General features: G+C 41.6%; 3 protein-coding genes across 6 annotated transcripts in view; 1 reads left to right on the forward strand and 2 right to left on the reverse strand.

The window, feature by feature from the left end:
* The first annotated feature begins 133 nt into the window (after window positions 1-133).
* Window positions 134-3,704, forward strand: LOC131878345 (synaptotagmin-6-like). Its single transcript, XM_059224295.1, has 7 exons — window positions 134-664; window positions 1,132-1,493; window positions 1,876-2,076; window positions 2,618-2,770; window positions 2,850-2,970; window positions 3,044-3,234; window positions 3,320-3,704. Exons 1-7 carry the CDS (start codon window positions 610-612, stop codon window positions 3,623-3,625), a joined length of 1,389 nt encoding a protein of 462 aa, XP_059080278.1. The 5' UTR covers window positions 134-609; the 3' UTR covers window positions 3,626-3,704.
* A 448-nt stretch (window positions 3,705-4,152) lies between these two features.
* On the reverse strand, window positions 4,153-7,920 carry LOC131878112 (chymotrypsin B-like). Its single transcript, XM_059224014.1, has 3 exons — window positions 7,610-7,920; window positions 4,616-4,901; window positions 4,153-4,544 (listed from the first exon to the last, which is right to left on the reverse strand). The coding sequence occupies exons 1-3, from the start codon at window positions 7,873-7,875 to the stop codon at window positions 4,263-4,265; spliced, it is 834 nt and encodes a 277-aa protein (XP_059079997.1). The 5' UTR covers window positions 7,876-7,920; the 3' UTR covers window positions 4,153-4,262.
* A 6,979-nt stretch (window positions 7,921-14,899) lies between these two features.
* The window catches only part of LOC131878588 (brain tumor protein-like), a 61,755-nt gene continuing 56,932 nt past the window's right edge, over window positions 14,900-19,722 (reverse strand). For all 4 annotated transcript variants that reach the window (XM_059224621.1, XM_059224622.1, XM_059224624.1 and 1 more), the window contains one exon: window positions 14,900-17,122. In XM_059224621.1, the coding sequence (XP_059080604.1) occupies window positions 16,872-17,122 (251 nt within the window). In that variant the 3' untranslated portion in view covers window positions 14,900-16,871. The remainder of the gene's footprint in view (window positions 17,123-19,722) is intronic.

Here is a 19,722-nt window from a genome sequence, read left to right on the forward strand (position 1 = left end):
GGTTTCCCCAAGCAACCGAACTTGTACATAGAGGAGGATCGGCGGAGAGAAGATAGCATGGGGTCTAAGGTGGAGTAGTAACATATTTCTATGAAAAGGAACACAATGGCAATTTCAATAATGGAAAGCAACCAACAATTCCGAATTACTTTCATGATGCGTCCAAGGTCAAGTCTTGGAACTACTTGTTATGTGCTTGGTAAAGGAAGACCGGGCAATGAGTGGATCACAAAAAGACCGCCATTCAGTCTTGAAGGTTCATTATCCAGATGGATCATTAGTATTACTTCATCAGCACCATAGGGAATAATGTACTCTCATGCCAGAATATCTTTCCAATTGGGTTTTAGTTCAGTCGCCTGAGTTCGCTCGGCTTCGAAAATATTGGGAGATCATAAAAGCATATGAGACCTTTATGAGTGGGAAAAAGACGATATTTCTCCATCTGTTCTAACGAATCGCAGTTTCTATTCATGGATACTTGCTCAGCTGAATGTAGGCCTACATTGCATACGTATACTCATTCAGCTGTTCCAAAGGACATGAAGGAGAGATTGAATTTTCAAGCGTGCTTTGAGAATTCGAGATTTTTTTTGTCATTCATGATTCATGGCTTTGGATTACCTTCCGTACAATTTCAGTGGCACATCTTTTTTTCACAACTGTAAGGAAATTTCCCCCTTGCGTTTTTGGCCTGAATAGCCTGCAAAAAATACACCCGTTCAAAATGACGTTGATAGGTCTCCTCATTTTGACGTGCCTTCAAGAAGGTCTCCTTCCGTCCTTGAAAGGGCAAGTCTGTTTCCGAGAGGTGCGACTTATTTTTCAATGCTCAAAGGTAGCAAAGAACGAAGCTCGAAGAACGACCGTTCGTTCAAAGAAATTGAGAATTCTCACCCGCACTTGCGCCAGAGTCTGGAAAGGAATCCCTTATCGTCTTTTTTTCGTGGTGTTATTGAATGGTGTTATTGAATCCAAGTTTTGAAGAAATCTTGAAGAGACGATCATGAACTAACTCTCTATCAACACGCTTTCAAAAGAATCCAAGTCAGCCAGTCAGTCTGCCAGTCAGCCAGACATTCAGTCTCTTGAATGAGGATTAACTCGTACCTGTTCGATTGTATTTTTTAGCTCCCTCCCAGTCCAAATCGGGGCCGACCTCACATCAGGATTCAAGTCACGGCTCAATCATGTCGTTAGGCTCGTCCTCCATCTTGACTCGCCCCACGACGACGTCCACAAGGAGTGCACCTGTCCACGCGAAAACACGACGGGCCTCGTCCCCCACCTCAATCATGTCCCTGGGATCCACACTGTCAGCCCTGTCCTTCGGTAAAAGCCCGACGGCCACAAACTCGACCCCCCAGTCGCCCACGCGGATGATCCGATCCTTTAGCCGAGAGAAGAACGTTCTGTCCAGTGTCACGTTTTCAATTCACTTGGAACATGACCCGCAGGATGAGACCAATGGGATCCTCACCATCACCATCGAGGTAACTTTCTGGCCTTTGTCATGCTCGGTCTGGGCGGGACAATTCCAAGTCAAACGTGTATGATACCAACCGCCATTAAACCAGGCTGATGGATTTTGAATGGTTCATCATTAAACAGAGGGATCTGGGAATCGACGGTTTTTTTCCGTAATGAAGTCTTCATCGTTGCGCTGATGGAATATTTAATACTTAATCCCGGGCTAATTCCATCGTGAAACATCTTACGTGCACAGGATCAACAAGCTCTCGACACGACTCTGCCAGCTATAGGGAACTACCTATATCACTCTATCTACTAGAATACACGCATGTTGACAAAGATCGACTTTAATCGCGTTTTCGTTTTCGCTTTCATTCTCCACTTACCACTTTGATGTTCCAGAGTGCCAAGGATTTGCCTCTTCGAGATTATGGAGCTCCTTGTGATGTCATGGTCCATGTGTCGCTTCATCGGGATCGTCGATCCCTGCGAAAGCGTTCCAGGCACGTGTTTGCCGACTTCAAGACCGACGTGGTGAAACAGGATCAGAATCCAAGCTTTGGGCAATCTTTCAAAACGAATGTTCCCTGGAGCGATTACAAGGTAATCCCACTGAGACCCAACTGACGTGGGTACAAACGTTTCCGTCAACTGTCATGGGCTTGAGTTGGGTTTTTACCATCTCTTGTCTTGGTATTAATCCTCACCTTACGATATACATACGTATATAATCGAAAACGTACTACGTACTACCTTTGAAATAGGAAGGAGATTTGGCGAGTGTTTGTGTTAAGTTCAACAATCTCGCAGAGCTAGCTAAATCCAGAAGCCCGACACGGTGAGTGGAACGAGTCAAGGCACTTACTGACTCGACTCGTATCAACATCTCCATCATCAAGGCTCTTCAAAGCCCCGCTGGCTTTTAGTGTTGCTTCAGGAACAGCTTAAAAGACTCGTTACGATTAAATCTCTCTTCTTCCTTCTTTCTCTTGTACTGCAAGTCTTTAAGATGAAAGAGCAATTCACGAAAATAACAAATGGAACTCATTTGTAGAGTGTTCTTGGATGGAAAAACTGAAACCCAACTCAAATATAAAGCCATAAATGATTGTATCGATTTTATCATTTTCCTTACTTTCAACAGAATCTGCGTATGAAACTGAGTGCATTCGACCACGATCGTCACAGCAAAGTGACTGAAATTGGAACAACGTCCTTGTACCTCAAGGAAATTAAACATTTGAATACCTCCGCAGAGGGTTTAATTATGACCAACTTTTTGGCTCAAAAGAAACAGGTACTAAATCATGTTGTGATGAACTCAATACCACTGGCTGGTCCATGCCATTGTTCAACGTTGAATGCTATTTCTACAGGAATATGGCGAGCTCATGTTTGGAATGAGCTATTTACCCACAGCCCAACGCCTGTCTTTCAGCATCATGAAAGCCACAAATCTCAAATATGAAGAAATTGTTTCAAACTTGGACGATTTTGGTGAAAAGGCTTTTATACCTTCTACGAAAGACATAGTCCGCTTTAATAACCTGTAACGTTTTGTCTGATCCAGTTCCATACGTGCGAATTCTCCAATTGAGTGCCAGTGGAAAAGTGGTCAAGAAAAAGAAGACGTCCATCCGTCCCGGAACCAAAGAACCGGCTTTCAACGAAACCTTAAATTTCGATCTGAACCCTAACCAGTTAGAGTCCACGGCTTTCATGGTGCTTTTGTCTCACAAGCAAACCTCGTTTGAACTTCAGGTGAGGGTCTATCAATCTGATTATATGATCCTTCAGTGTCTTCCGGTAATTTGCATATCTTATTATCATGGTAATACGTACATAGGACATGGATTCCTCGAGCTTTCCAGAAACTCAATTGCCTTTGTCAGAGCGATCCGATTCTGGAATGAGTCCCTCGCCCATCCCTAGTCCACGACCAGATGAAAGTGCTTACACCCAAGGGCCAACTAATGGTCATTCCCATGGTCACGCCCACTACCGTCTTCGCCATCGCCATCAAGGCAAGGACTTGTGCTTGGGTCGAATTGTGATGGGAAGCTTCGTCCGAGGAGAGCGAGAGCGAGGACATTGGGCCTCAGTCATAGCCACGCCCCGAAAAGTGTTCACCATGTGGCAAACCCTGTATTAAGAACCCAGAAAAGCATGTCCCGCTAGAAACTTGTTTTAAAAAAGACTATGAAATATAATTTTGATTGCATAAATCCCAACACGCTAGAGGACTATTGAATGTTGAAGCCATATGAGCGTGGGTTTATGTCGTAGGTTAGCTCGAGATCCATGCTAACTGGGAGGAATGACTTGACATGAAATGAAGGAGTGTGAATGGTACATATTCATTGATGCCGAACAATTTGGTTTAATGCCTTTTTCGCCATGTTACAAAAAGGTTTTTGGTTTTTCAGTTTTTTCTACATCATTTAAATTTTGGTTATTTGTGTAGTCCTAGGCCGAACAATAGAGAGAATCAATTTGTAAATAAATTATATACGGCTGATATGGTGAGTGGCCTCGTAAATTGGGTAATGGTTCAACCCTACATAGCACCATACATTTAAAAAGGTCAAGTACTTGGCACTTGAAAACATGCCCCAAGGCGAATCATATGTTTGTCAATCTTACTATTGACATCAGCTGTAAAAAGAGATCCTCATCAAAAATTGTTCAGAGCGATTATATTTCATTACGTCCAAAGTAATATCGTTCCAACCAAAGTATTACCATCGGAGGCATACGTAGCATAAAGTCAAGTGAGATCCACGTTAGCATTAGGTGGACAAGGCCACAGCTATCCAATCCAAAAAAGGTGCGACCCTGGCGTATACGGATGGCAATGGTGCTGTGCAATCCACCTCACCAAAGCTCACCAGCCCAACCAGGATGAATTTATTGTCTTGACGGACCATAAGGGGGCCCCCAGAATCTCCATTACACGTTGATTCTCCTCCATTGGGACCTCCTAAGGTACACATCATAACAGGAGATACTTGTACGCCCAAGGGCCCTATGATTTGCTGGCACACTTCGCTGGAAATGATATTGATCTCAACCTAAAGTAACGGAACATTTTAGATTCAGCCTTCCCCAAAACCTCATTCATTTTATTTGACACATTACTTGCCTGTTGTAATACATCTGAGAGCGTTCCATTCTCAGTAATTCCCCAACCAATCGAGATGCCCAACCTTGGCTCGAATGAAGCACTTGAGTCTGTTGGGAGACATACTGGGCCAATGGCTGGGCTGAAGGGCACACTTTGGTCCAGTTTCAGAATGGCAATGTCGTGGGTCAGCGGTGAAGTTGCGTCCGAATATCCATGGTGTAGTACTATACGCGAAACTCGTCTTTGAAGGGTAAACTCGGTTTCATTGGTTAGAGACAAATCGTGCTCGCCCAGGAAGACCTGAAAATTTTAGTATGGGTTTTGCGATTTATCTTCAAAAAATTTTGTCATCCATGAGTCGAGGAATAGATCGTGCATCCGACGAGTTCAGCCTTAACCATTATGACTAAATGCAATATGCTTTCAGGGCAGTTGACTTATTTATGTTACGAATGAGAGAATATGTAGGTATGGTAAATTGATTGACTTCAATTTTACAAACTCCAAGAAAAATGCTAAATGAAGACAAAATACTCATCACAAATTTTCTTCAAAAATGAATTATGAATACGATACAACTGATCAATGGTAGCATGAAAGGAGGCTTCTGGAAAAAGATGGACACAGATTAACCAGAAATAAACAATATGGATGCCGGACGCCCTGCTTTAAATTCGTCGCGTCTTTCTGAGGTTGCGAGAGTGGATTGATGGCAAAATTGAGTTTTGCTTGACAGTCATTCCGTCATTTTGAGAATTAAGCCATAAACGCCCCATTCTATGAACATTTTTGTTAGATCCCTTTTGTCCAAACTACTTGATAAAGCCTTGTTTTGAATATATGATTGAACTCTATCGGTGCTGGTTCGCGGGACGGTAACAAATAATATTTGCAACAATTAATGGAACAAATCAAAAGTGTCTTGTTTCTAAAATTTGATTAAGTTTCAAATCGTAATTGAAACAAAAAATTGTTCTGCAAACAGAAAAATGTAAAAGCAAGATTTTCTTGCACTTTTGCAATTGGTTGTGGACACTGGATAGACGGATTTTGAAATGACCAAGACCCCAAAAGAAAAGGGCTAATTGTTTATTGTTCAGATTGATCTTATTTGCGGCCAACCTTTGATTTTTGGGGAAGAGTTTTGAAATGTTCCATCCCCTCCCAATTACTGTTTTTTGCACCTTGAATGGAAGCATTACATCTACCATATTTCCTCTAGCAGAGTTTCGAGCGAACGTTGAAGCATCACTTGAGAATTTGCCGGTATAGTCGGGGTTAACCGGAGTCACTCTTTACGTTCTTTGGCTTTCCATTAATTGGACACATTTCGTGCCGATGCCTCGAAATATGACCTTCAGCACCTCCTAATCATCATCATCCTGACAATCCCTTTCAATATTAAGACCCGAAGAGGTCATTCTTTGGTTTTCCTCATAGTAACTTATAACAAATTAAATAAAAAGGACCGCATCATCTCCCCTAGAATTAGGGCCCCTGCACGATTAAGGATTGTCTTCAGTGCCCTGAAACTTTTCTGAACTTTGGTGCAAGCTCGGGCTTCACAGAGGAATCACGTGGACTCAAGGATGGGCTTATGCCCATCCTTGAGGCAGTTTTGATGCAGGGCTTGTTGCTGCATTAATTAGTACTTCAGAGAAGGGTTAGGGTAGGGTTTGTCCTGTGGCGAAAATTGCCAAATTGCAATAGGTATTGAGTCGAAACTTCTATTAATCTGGTGAGACATATTCGCCTCAACCTGGTTTGGATAGCATTTAAAATTAATGAAGGTACGGTGCAGAAACTGATTCTAGGGGGGGGGGGCATGCCATTTCCCCCAGATAATTGCCCTGTGTAGCAATAAGGCCTCCATTAAGACAATTTCATTTTTTTCGGTTCTTTGTGAGGCTGAGGCCTACATCTAAGTTCACAAAAGTATCCCGGGCCACTTTTCCACAGGAGATGGTGCGGTCCTTAAATAATCCGCTTCCTTAGTGTCTGCCCGACGTCATTACTAATAGAGAAGTGTAAAGCTTTGAGATGCCATACAGGGCGCTCTCTGGTTCTACCATGAAGTATGTGTCACCACACATCTTACTCATGACACAATGTTGGTACCAATATTTTTTTCGTATTTTTGCAAATTTTTGTCACTTGCCATGTACTGTCAACTTCTAGCAAATGCATGTTGGACTTAAATTGTATAAAATTATTGTCGAACGATGTTCTACGATCGTGAACAATTTTGCAATGAAGATTTGGAACACGGAAGAGCTAAATCATGGTAGTCTTGCCACGATTGTGGCGCAGCCTGGCTAGCTCACGCAGCTGAAATCCGATCCGGTACTTTACACGTCTCTATTGGCGAGAACTTTGTGTTGCCATATATACTAGTCATGGTGTACACTCCCTGGAGCAGGTTCCTAGGGCAGCCTGCTCCATGAACACGTTGGGATTTGACTTTAGAAAGCTTTACATACATAATCCTAGAAGGAGACTTGCTGATGCAATTGACCAATGGACTTGTTTGGCGACTGAGAAGTGTGTTAGCCCGAAACAAGGTAAAGGAAATGGACAAGCTTCACATCCTCTCTCTGAATTGCAAAAAATGTTCAAAACAAAATTTCACTGGCTTGGTGGGAATGATATTTATCTCGCTGGAGCTTCACATGAAACTATTTCATGTGAGGTCTTTCCGAGTAGGCATGCACAGGGCGTAATCAAAGTATTGACACATTAACTTGACTCTAGCTAATTAACCATTGGTCTGCAATAAAAAATGCATGCAAAACTTTTTGAAATATCGACGTTTTAATAACATTACTTTTCTTATATCTTTTACTTCTTATGCCAATTTATCTGTTGCTTTCAATCTCATACTTAAAAGGATGAAGCCATGTTATTGAGTGTCCGTACCCATGTTAGGCCTTGTATGTTGCCAGCCACTATGAAAAGCCGACAACATAACATTAAGTGAAGCTGAAATCGTTAAAGTAAGTAACTGAACCTTACCAATAATTGCTTTGAAAGTTGGGTAAATTCATACAATGAGCGGCGGTGAGAACCGTATCTTCGTTGATGAGGCTGCCTCCACAGAAATGTTCTCCATCGTATTGTAGCGATACCATCCAAGGAAAAGCATGAACTGGAGTCTCTGTACCATCAATTATCTTAAAGCTTGGACCAAGGAAGTCTTCGTGACGAAATTTTGATTCGCAGAAGACATTCCGAGATGAAAATGATGGAAGATACATTTCATTACGGAGTTGTCGCTTCATTACGTCTCCTACTAAAGTGGAATAGTCTTTTTCATTCTTAAATTTGTCCTCCATTTGTGTGTTCTCTTTTGGCAGACTGAGCGAATCTGAACTCCCAGACTTTGACAAGAAAGGTTTTCTATCAAGGCTGTTGAGATTGAACCTCGGGGTGTGTCGTTTTCTTGCTTTCAAGAGACTCTTTTTGTCTGGTTTGGACCCCACTCTCTGGCTTCTTTGACGCTTTAGTGCTCGCTTCCGCTTCACAAACCCTTGGGCTCCTGTTTGGCCACAATTTTCCGCTTGTACCAGCTCACTGACCTAAGATGGATCAAATATCCCAGTAGAATGGGTCCTTTTCGTTTCAGATGAGCTGAAATTGTAGATAAACGTACCACACTGCAAGGACTTGAGTTATTTTGATGTTCCATCGATGTCTTTTGTGACTGGACTGTCATGGCCAGCTTTAAAATGGAGCCCGGGTCAACTCTGACAATCTGCGAATAACCTTTTTTATTTCCACATAATCGTCCAGAAGGACCATCAGAGCTATTGATTATGTTGAAACCATCTTCAATACAAGCACCAAGAAGCTGAACACTCAGCTCAAATCCTCATAATCCAGCCTAACCTGGAAGGACCATACAAATTGAAGGCTGTGAATCCAAGCGCAATGCTTTAACATTTGTAGTGTTATTTCTTATTTAGGTTATCACGGCTTACGCCATGCTTAGCCATCATGCTCTCTCGTTCTTCATATATGCTCTCTGTGTATATACGATCTCTTGTATCCATGCCCCCAACTACCGTTCAATAAACAGTTTGCAATAGAGCTTCAACCAGAGTACATCGTCTGTCTGTTTCTCCACGCGTCCATAACATAACATAACATGGCGCAGTCGGCAGGATTTGTGTACTATTGAGATTGTGAAAGTAGTGAAAATCGTAAGCTACCAAAACATTCAATATTACAGTGAAACTAAAGTGTTAAGACGCGTTCGGTGATAATGACAGCCAACGAGGAAGTAAGTCTTTAAATGCCTCCCTGAGAGGATACAAAGGACATTTGACCCGTGTGGTGAACAACGCTCAACGATTGTGCGAGTTTGTTGTTGACAAACCTTCTTCTCTGGCGGCAGCAGAGTTGGAAAGTATTTCCGGTGATTTAAGGTGATTTCTAGATGTTACTTCTTAAGGCTGCAGGAACTGACACCTGCAGAGTTTGATGCATATGAATGGAATTACAAGTGCAGAACTCGTTGTATCAGACCACTTCTTCAGAAGCTACTTGCTACGATGGCATCAAACACGGGAACATTGTTGGAATATTGCTTACCCACATGTGTCCTGGCGAATCTTCAATGTTCCATGCACACTCGGGTGTTTTTTCAAAAGCAGGGAATCCTGGATTGGTGAAGTAGGATACCTTATTATTCAGCGTCCGGTCACAAATGGTATTGACAAAAGCACAGCACACCCCGACAACGAGGAAGGCGAGCAATAACCCGAATATGACCTCCCCGCAGCAAACACTCAACTTCATTAAAACAAACCCCCGTCAGATTTCGACCTCGAACATTGGTCTGGCAAATTTGATGGCCAGAATCCCAAATGGATTCGTGAAAAGACGAGGAGATCGATGGGATGAGGACTGAATGGCACTCTCGGTGTAAGAATAGAATTCGACGGTGAGCCAAGGAAGGGCTTTCATTCACTATGAGTATATCACTAGCAATTGGAATCCTCCCGAACGCAACCTTTGGTGAATGCTGTCGTTCCATATCGACACTGGCTGAATTGTCATAAGTGAGACGAGGTCGTAATGAGCTGGGAAGAATGATTGACGGTGAATGCCTGGATTTGTCACCGAGTGAAATGAAGATTTCTCTAACAATGCCATTGCTCTATCTTGCAGGTGCTTGGTGCCAAAATTGAAGGCCACTTGAAAACTGTCTGCCACCTAGATGAAATCCGAGTCACCGATTCAACCTGCTAACCCTCGCTCGTACTAATGCACATTTCCTGACGTCGTTTTGCCTCAATGACTGCAACAGAAAGTGCCGTAACATTGCGTCATTCTTTAGCTTTTCAGATGAAGTGATTTCAACGACGTTGTTGTACATAAACAGCTAGATAAATACGTCATCTCGGCCAACATCAACTCGGATCAGCTCCACTCAAGTGTCAAGTTTGGAAAAATGGCATTTTCATGGATGAAATTGCTACACAACTTCAATAGTCTGGTTTTTTTTCTATACGGTATTATAGATGTGCTGATTTGTGTTAAACGTTTAACTCGTAACTATTCTGTCTTGAGTTTTTTTCTAATCCCAAAATTTTTCTTTTGTTTCGTTCAATATTAAAGTACATAGGAACAATAATGCGAATTAACAATACAAATATGTTAGGTTACCCCCATGTTGACCATTTTCATCACATCTTAACCATGCCCTGGGTCACTTTAAAAAACATGTTGAGACTGGGTCTGTTTGCTAATACATGGTCTTCATTCACAATTTAGACATTCTAGTTGCATCCTTTTTTTACTAATAAATTGCATTAGACTAGTACAGAAACCCTAGTATATATGTAAGTTGAAGTAAAATACTATCATACGGTTCATACCATTGATGAATCAACGTTTGGTCTTGATTCCTTGGGGTGGTCACAACTTCTTGCACACACACATTTTCCAGAAACATGACTTATTCCCGAGCAAACCCAGTGTGTCTTTTTCCACTGGCGGCAAATTCGTTAAGTGAAAAAGGATTTTATTAAATATGCTAGCCAGACAAATACGAGTTCATGGACATTCTTAAGTTTCATGACCAGAAAATGAAAACGACAACAAAACATGAACAATGGGTACAGAGAGAAGATTTTCGCCAACTTTGTCCCTAGACTCAAGCTCTGCGTGAACGTCAAAGGCAGTGTATTTTAGAGATATAATTCCATGATGTATGCTTTGCAACTTTATTTTTTTGTGTTTAGCTCATTATAAATGCGTTCTTCGTCATCAAGTCCATTAAAATCAATATGCAAAAAAAAGAAAATGATGATACCGATAATATGGCACACCCGATACTAAAAACATCAAATAGTGAAACCTAAGCTATGCATCTTCAGTCTTAAGCCTGTAGTCTGTATCCCGCTTTGTATGTACAACTCGATTCTTCAGTCACATCTTGAAACATCGTCGCCAACTTAGGGTCCACTTTGTTCAACAAGACCCAATTTTGTAAAGCGAAGGAGGGAATCCTAGATCGAGAAAAGGTCGTACTACCCTACATAACGTGGACCTTTTTTCTCAATCTAAGATTCACTCCTTGGCTTTAAAACACTGGGCTCAGGTTTGCAAAGGAACACGAGTTGTACTTATGGGGAGTAAAAATAGGTGGTAGTAATTTGTCTCCATTGTCAACTTTGTACATTAGATGCCTTAGTTAGGGTAACAACTAGAGACAGTTAGATAGGTAAAAACTAAGCCCATTTACTAGGTGCTCTTCATTTTCAAGAGCTATCAAAGAAATCCACCTGGTGCTTTTGTCAACTCCCAAAGAGTTAATATTCATTTTCATTATCAAAAAACCAAGACTGTTTATGTTTTGCCTGCTATTCCTCTCTTCACTTTTTTCATACTCACTAAACCAATTCTGCTCATCTTTGTTGTGAATCACATTCTAGACAACTATTGTACCATTCTGACTATTTCATCACATACTTTTAGAGATTTTACGAATTGGCATGACCGAGAGTCCCATAAAAGGGTATTATAAATTTTGAAAAAATCACATTCACCACTCTTGCTTGCCGACTAAGACCTTCAAAATACCTGAATTATGGAACAAACTTCTAGTTATTTCTACGTTTTCTTGGAGATTACTCCTAGTAACAATAGTAATAAACCTGGATGGAAGCATTTGGTACCAAGCAAACAAAATACTTTATTCCTTCTTATAATACTTTTATATCATAATCATAGTAATATTAATAGGAGACGAGACGGCTGTTATCGATGTTGTAGTAGTGGTATTAGTACAGTAAGAATTGTACGAGAATACTACAACAAATACATCAAATAAGGGTCATGTTGTCAAACAATGATAAATGGTACTCTAGGATTGGTTTTTATTTTTTGAGAGTGAAGAATTGCGGAGGAGGATGGTTTTGTTAACGTTGCTGTTGTCGAGTGGATGGACATATTGATGGAGAATAAAGTTAGGCTTAAGAAAGAGTGGACAAAGAACGAGATGTAGTAGCTTCAGTAAATGCCATTCCTAATATCGTTCAAAGTATTTATAACCAAAGATATGGGGATACCCAAGAGAGGGTCTTCACAACTACATAGTACAGGTTGTAAAGTATGTGGCCGGTGAATTTTGTTTTGTCGTGGATTGCAATCACTTCCTGATAATGATAATCATAACAACAATCATGGTAAAAAGAGCACACCCACTGGATGTGAAATAAGAAATTGTGAGCTTGGAGATGAGATGAGGAAGAAGAAGCAGCAATCATGTTGGTCACAATTTTGGAGGACATGCCTTTTTTGAAGAGGGCGAGGAGGAAAAGGAGGAGGAGGAGGAGAAAACAATCAATTGCTCGGGCGATTCATGGCAGAATTGAGAAAGTAATCCAGAAAGTATTTCTGCTCGAAGAAGTGCTTTTAAGGTATTTTCATATATATTGTAAAGAGTGTTGCTTTGTTTCATTTCTAACAATGTTTAAGTAAATGGGTTGAATATTTTTTCGCTTGTTTCTCACATGTCAGATTGGCCTCAACGACGGGATTGTTCTTTTTAAAAAATCTTTTTGTTTTCATAAATATTTTTAGTGTTCAGTTTTCATAAAATGCATTCTCGTGATTCACAATATCTATATTCAAAGTAGTACCAGCAGCAGTAGCAATTAGTTCTTTAATAATGTTCTGTTAATAATAGCAATGGCAATGATGATGACAGCGGCGCAAATATTGGTAATGAAAAGAAATAATAGACATAGGCGATGAGAAACAAAGAGTTGTTTGTAAAAGAGGCTCATGTACAGAATAGCTATGATACTAGGGATTTTTTTCACCACTGAATATCATGTGGTCCAAGTTCCTTTTGGGATCACTTTTATCCCGGATTTTGATTGGAGCATGAGACTGTCTGAATAAACTGTTGGTTTTGAGTTGGGATGATTTGAAGTATCCAAGCCTATTGCTAAGAGACATGGCAGTAAAGCCAAGAATCTATATCAGAATGGACACTCGGAGCCCCTCCCCGCCCCTCGTTTAACGGAAATCACTTTTCCGGAATGGTCCTGAATGTATAATCGCAGTTTTAAGACGGATTCCAAGCCACCTTGGTCGCGGTCTTAAAATTTTGTGTTTTTGACGAACAACGGTACAGTCAGCCGTTCAAGAGGGAATCGGAAAAAAGAATTTGGACCTCTCCTCTTGACCCCAAGATTAATGTATAATACCTCCAAAGAAAACCCCACATACGGCAAAGAATACCAAATGTTATAACAGTACTGCCGTCATAGAAACTTGATATTAATATTTCTTCGATTGACAAAAATTGTAGTATAACGGTTTTACGTTGTAGTCACAAACACAACAGTAAAGCAATGATCTAGGCAAGTGTCTCCCAGTTCTTGAGGTCAATCAATCAAGCAACTGTTAACAGTCATTGTGAAACAAAAGAGATCCATAACAATATTACCGCGCATAAAAGGAAGCATAGTGTGAAATTAGGACCAAAGGTAAGTAGGGAGCGTGGGTGACGAATTACAATCAATCCGGAGCCAAGTCTAATGAAGGAGATGGCAAATCACAAAAAAGTTGGGTAGCAATTTCTTTGTCCTGAACTTGGTTTGAAAGTGGGCTTCTGGGTGGGATAATGGGCGGAGGACGAAATCGATATCTTTATCAACCCAAAACCAACAGATAGGCTCAAACGACAACAAGACGATCAACTATTCGCGTTGTTCATATGTGGAGAGCTCCAAATTGTACGTATTAGAGTGTGTTGGGACCAATGATGTACTGGATATATATATATATATCATGCTTGCTTATCATCCATTTCCGTTATCATTCTAAGATTAACATTAGCATCATATGTATGAAAAATAGATCTATTAAAATCTTGACAACATTCGTATTTTTTGAAGAGGTGCCATTGTTTCCTTAGAAAAAACACGCCTAAAACGTGCTCGTGTCTCTCTCGTCGAGAGATTGAATTGAATTCTTTAGAAAAGGAGATAATTTAGAAGCACAATTCGAGTGAATTTATTTGGTATATGTAGCAGTTGTGTGATACTATCATTCGATCTAAGAAGAGCAATCATGTAGTCTTTATGTGAAATTTGTCGTTAAAAGTTTGGCCGTTAGAGGATAAAAATCATCAGAAGGATCGACCGGGTATTGAAAAATAGGGTTGGCATCTATTTACATACACACAGTAACAACGAATCGAAACATCTTAACGACCCTGGCCATCTTTATTTCACCCACCCCAACGACCTGTTAGATTCAAACAGAGATCCCCCAAATCAGCAGGCCTTGAATCACTGCCGTTTAATATTTCTGTAACCGTGGCATTAGGAACAACCTTTAAAACAACCTTTTCAAAGCTATTGTGAAAACAACTCAGATAATAATAATCAAACATGGTTACCAATTCATATACTTGGAAAACGAACAGGATAATAGTCGGTGAAAGACAGTTCAATTTTGAAAGGGACTCCATCCTTGGGACAATGACAACATATTGATGGCAGACAAATCAATCATCGACCAGGATAAGCGTAATCATGTTGAGAATTGAGACAAAAAAAAGAATTCTGAACTTCGGCATTTCCAAATTATTCGCCAATGTCAAAACATTGGCCTGATTCATAGATGTTCTAGCGATCTGTGGGTTTATGACAATCGGATGAGCGTCAGTCATTGAAATCAAATGTCATCAATGGACTAGTTTCAAATGGAAGTAGCTCTTCAGGCATGGCTTTGGTTGGGTGAAAGTAACTAATAAAAATGATAATGAAAAAAAAAACAGCATAAAAAATAAGTTAGGTGATTTATTCTTCCTGAACGTGGGGAAACTCAAATGTCCGGATTGGAAAGAAAGAAAAAAAACCGCAACACTGCCATAATCAGAGTAAGCGTCGTAATAGTAATAAAGGTAATAATAAGGAGCAATAATGGGAATTTTAATAATGATGATGTAGGTGGTTAGTCGTTAGTAACAAAACTAAAAGTCTTATGCAAAAAAGCATTGATCGAGATGTTGAGTAAAAAACGGAGAAGTAATGGTAATAATCGCTAATGTTGCAGAGTCAATAAAGAATGCCAACGGTGAGGAGTTAAACACTGGATTATTCAGAATGATTAGGACCAAAAAAATGACAAAAAAAGAGAGTACTACGACAGAGACAAATAATAAACGTGAGAATTGGAATCAATCGGTCAAAACATGAAGGGAAGGTATGCATGCATGCACGATTCGCTTACAATCCAGTAACTCCAAAATCGATCGTCAAGAGCGATAAGTTCAATCGAGACGATCTTGTAACATGGGAAGCATACGATAATACGGTACCCAATTAAAGTGGAGGGAGAAGGACATAAAGAAGACACAAAAAATGATTAGGTGTAAACTCGAACTAGAAAACTAAAAGCAGGATTTCATTGAAATACAAAACCAAATCATGTTCATGATGATGGATGGCACACGTGACAAACTGAGAGCGATGCTAGATCGGGTCTGGGCGAACAAACTTAATGAACAGACAAACACAACATAGCAGATGATGAACAGAGGACAATGGAGATGGATTGGATAGGCGGGGAGGTTTCTCTGATCTAAAAACATGATTGATTAGTTACCAACAGAACTGGGGTAGCGTTAGTGAGAATTCAAGTGTTCACACCCAAAAGAGTTGGCCTCGTTTGCTTTCTAGAAAAAGATAAATGCCTTGAAGTCGAGGTTGGCTGAGTGGATGATGGTCGTCGTCGTTGTCGGCGTCTTAGTCGAATGGGACAATGAGTAAGTGAGTGAATCAATGAATCAATGAATGAATGCATACCGTTTGGCTTGGCGGGGGCGAGGCCAGTGAATCAACAGATCGTCAACACAAACACGATCAATTCAGATAATAAAACGATACAGCAGAAGCACTAGTAAAAAGGAGACACCACATGATCAGGGGGGAGCAGTCGTGGCTAATGGGAGGACTAAGCACAAAGAAGGATGGATGTCCCAATCATAAGAAAAAATGAAACAATGATGATTCCATATGCTCCTCCTCACTAATACTGGATGAGTGGTGCACTTCTTTCGCTGGATGGGACAACAATAACAGCAACATCACCAACACCACTTGGGTTTGCTTTCACTTTCGTTTCCTGGGGATACCGGGATGGCTCTTACCACTACGATTATGGAAATGATTGAGGTTGAGAAACACACGGGCCCAGGGGGAACTGGGACGGGGTCGTTTACTTGAACGGTGCATTGGAGGGTGACACTGATGCCTTGGGTTTCGTTCAGGGACCATCGAAGTAAGCCGCCCAAGGCAGAGGCACTGTCGTTGGCTGACGGCTCAAATGGGGAATGGCCAGAAGGGTGCTGCTCGAGAAGCTCGATGGTGTTGATTGGAAAAGTCAGTGGGTAAATGGGTAGTTGGTTATGCAGGTGGGCCACATATCTAAGTTGACCGCACACACAGCATGGAGAACGTTCCAAAGTTCCAAGATTGGGCGGGCATTGATCATGGTCCGGATAGTGATGGGGGCGCTTGGGGGGACGATTGGTAAACACAAATCCTTGGCAGAGTGAGTAACAGTGTGAGTGAGTAATGAATGCCAAGAGCCGTGGTAATAAGAATGTGGAGAGTTAATAATAATGATGATGATGGTGACAGCAATAATAGTAATAATGATGATAATAATAGTGATAATAATAATTAGTCGTAATAAAATGCGAATAGCCTTGTGTTGGTAAGGGAATCACGGGGAGGGGCGATCCCGACTACATGGCACAGGGTGGCACTTGAACGTAGCGATAGATGTAGAGGCGGTAATCCTTCGAGGCCAACACCACCGACCCATCGTCCATGAGGGACACGTCGAAACACTGGGCGTGCTTCACCTTGCTCTCCAGAGCAGAAAGGAGCTGGCCATCTTGGCTAAACACGGACAGATTGAAATTGTTATGGTTATCTGCGATGGTCACTTCGCCAGCGGCGTTAATCCCCACGCCAATCGGATAGTTGGTGATGCCTGGAACGAAACGAAAGAAAAACCTCGCCATTAGAACGAAGGTAACAGAATAACCGAACCATACTCTGCTCTGCTATACGTAGTGGGTGTATAGCACGACTTTTTCATCGGGATCGGCGTAACAGAAAAGAATGGGGAAGCGAGCGCGATCTGGGAAGTGAGGGAAGTCAACACCGACGAAGGATGGATGGCCGATGGCCGGGCAAGAGGAATATGACAAGAACAGGAGATTGGAACTAATCAAAGGCTCTTGGACCAATCCATGAGACTAACTGTCACCCAGACATGGTCCCAATCTTGGAACAACAACAATGCTTGTATGAGAGCCTGTCAGAGACAAAAATGTAATAACACAATTGTATCAGACAAGAGTGCCAGATCGAACAAATCAAAGGCAAGCAGGGATTTTCGTTCATTGGCAGAGGCGAGGAAAAGATTGAAAAGACAAACAATACCCAGAAGATACCTATGTATGAACTCCACTACCGTTACACTGAGTGAAAATAGGAAGACTTGACCCCCGTCTTCGATTGGCTGAGGCACTACGAGGGAAGAACTGTAAATGATTCTGTGGAATTGGCATTTCAATGACGCAAATAATGATCTCGTCTCTGCTAATCCACGTAAGATCCTTTGAAAATAAATTTCGTCTCGAACATACACAAGGCAGTATCAAACCGAAGACCCCTCCAGGTCATTTACAAGGCCCCTCACTCCAAGAAAAAGAAAGGCAAAAACAGGACTTCCCAACGAGGGCGGTTGCTTCTTGCTTCTGACAAATGACCAGTGAGTGAGAACGCCTTGAGATCCGAATGCTCCGAATGCTCCAACCAGGGTGCAACCACTCGGAACCATGAGTACTCGGATCATGGTGTACCATGAACTTGACGAAATCTCTCGAGATGAGGATGCTAACATCCCTGTTTGGTGCTTTTCACTCGGGATATCGGGCTATACACTTTCCTGACATTCGAAGTGGTTGGCCATTTTTTGCCTTGCCCGCATCCCACGGTGGTTGGTGTCCACATATACGTTGTCCAAGTGGGTAAGAAGGAGGATCTCTTTCTCGTCGCTATCCTTAATTAAAAAGATACAAAAAGGCCAGTCCTATTTTCACTCACTTCCTCCCTTTGCCGCCCGCCACATCCATTGGGAAGTAGTCGTCGAGAGCGGCCTTCTTGAACCGCGAAACGAGCAGGACCAACCACAACTCATCCACAGGGGGGAAATAATCATTCTCTCAAGCCTCCATCTAACGTAATCACCACAACGTGCCCTTAGTAGTATGCTATGTACGTACGAACAAGTACGTATAAAGAACGACTGAAGAGCCAACCAACACATTCAAATGTCAGCCAGACTTTTAAGCAGGGAAGATTTACGTTTACTCGACTAACACCAATGACGACAACTCTAAAATATACGTTATTCATTAAATGCCTTGCGAAAGAATGATATAATGCCAACCCCCCCAGAGCTGAGGCAAACAAGTAAAAGGAGCTTCTGAGGAAGATCCGTCCTGAAAGTGTCCCGCGAGAAGATACGTGAAAATCTTCTCTTCTTTACATTCCCACACGAATGTGAACCATACAATATCTATTGGCAATGCAGTTTGGCTCATTTAAAAATTAATTCTTTCCATGATATGATCGCAACTTTGAAAAATTAGAGAAAGCTGAAGATGGTCATATATTCCGCCAGAAAAAAATGGTATACAAAATCAAGGCTGGACATTTTTCATAATGTCAGACTTCATCGTGACAGCTTGTAACTTTGAGACCCATTGACAATCTACCAACAATACCAGCCGCATTTAGACTTGGCATTGGCTGTGTTGTGTGATTGTGCTGGGAGGAGGTCGGGTCTACTCAGAGACATCGCCAAAATCTCGAGTTCCACGGGAAGAGCCCTAAAGACAACCAGATGGCCAAGGGTTCCTTCCATTGCTCGGGTTTAGCTTTGATTTACTCGATACCACATTATTATATCATCTCTTTTCCTCTTTGTTTCTCTCTCTCTTTCTCTTTCTCTCTCACGCATCGCTTATCTGTCTGATGGGACCTTACTGTAGTGTAGATGGTACTTCATTGCTCGATCAACTGGAGGCAAAGAGGCCGCAAATATGTGGTGTGCGTTGGTTGTTACGCCATCGTCCTCGGAAAATATAACCAAAGGTAGCACAACATTGGGGCTGGATTCTCGAGAGGCCTTGTTTGTTCTTCGGTCTCGAATCCCCGGGCATTATCATTATGATCATTATTTTTATCATCATCTCAAGGGACCGAGGGGAAAGGGGAAAAGCCAAAGGACATGACGTTCCACGCTCTGGGTGTGCGTTTCGTGTGTGTGTGTGTGTGTATGCTATGAACTACGGACCAACAAACTACCTTCAGGACTCTTCTTCTACAACTACATACAGCATACTGTACACTATTCGTATATACTCTAGAACGAGAAAGAGCGACAATGGCTGGATAGCACGCAAGTGGGCATCATCTCATGGGTGCTTGAGGACGACCAAGAGAGGAAAAGAAGAAAAGTAAGACGGTAATCCCACACAACCCAACTCGAACAACAACGACAAAGTAAGTTGTGGGTCG

Source organism: Tigriopus californicus, chromosome 3 (genome assembly GCF_007210705.1).
Source record: "Tigriopus californicus strain San Diego chromosome 3, Tcal_SD_v2.1, whole genome shotgun sequence".
NCBI classification, from domain to species: domain Eukaryota; kingdom Metazoa; phylum Arthropoda; class Copepoda; order Harpacticoida; family Harpacticidae; genus Tigriopus; species Tigriopus californicus.

Coding starts and splice junctions, on each gene's coding strand:
- LOC131878112 (XM_059224014.1), bottom strand. CDS start 7,875: ATGAAGCGACAACTCCGTAATGAAATGTATCTTCCATCATTTTCATCT. Junction 4,902..7,609: donor AACTTTCAAAGCAATTATTG/GTAAGGTTCAGT, acceptor ATACTAAAATTT/TCAGGTCTTCCTGGGCGAGC. Junction 4,545..4,615: donor TCTCAGATGTATTACAACAG/GCAAGTAATGTG, acceptor CCGTTACTTTAG/GTTGAGATCAATATCATTTC.
- LOC131878345 (XM_059224295.1), top strand. CDS start 610: ATGGCTTTGGATTACCTTCCGTACAATTTCAGTGGCACATCTTTTTTT. Junction 2,971..3,043: donor TTCAAACTTGGACGATTTTG/GTGAAAAGGCTT, acceptor TGTCTGATCCAG/TTCCATACGTGCGAATTCTC. Junction 3,235..3,319: donor AAACCTCGTTTGAACTTCAG/GTGAGGGTCTAT, acceptor ATACGTACATAG/GACATGGATTCCTCGAGCTT.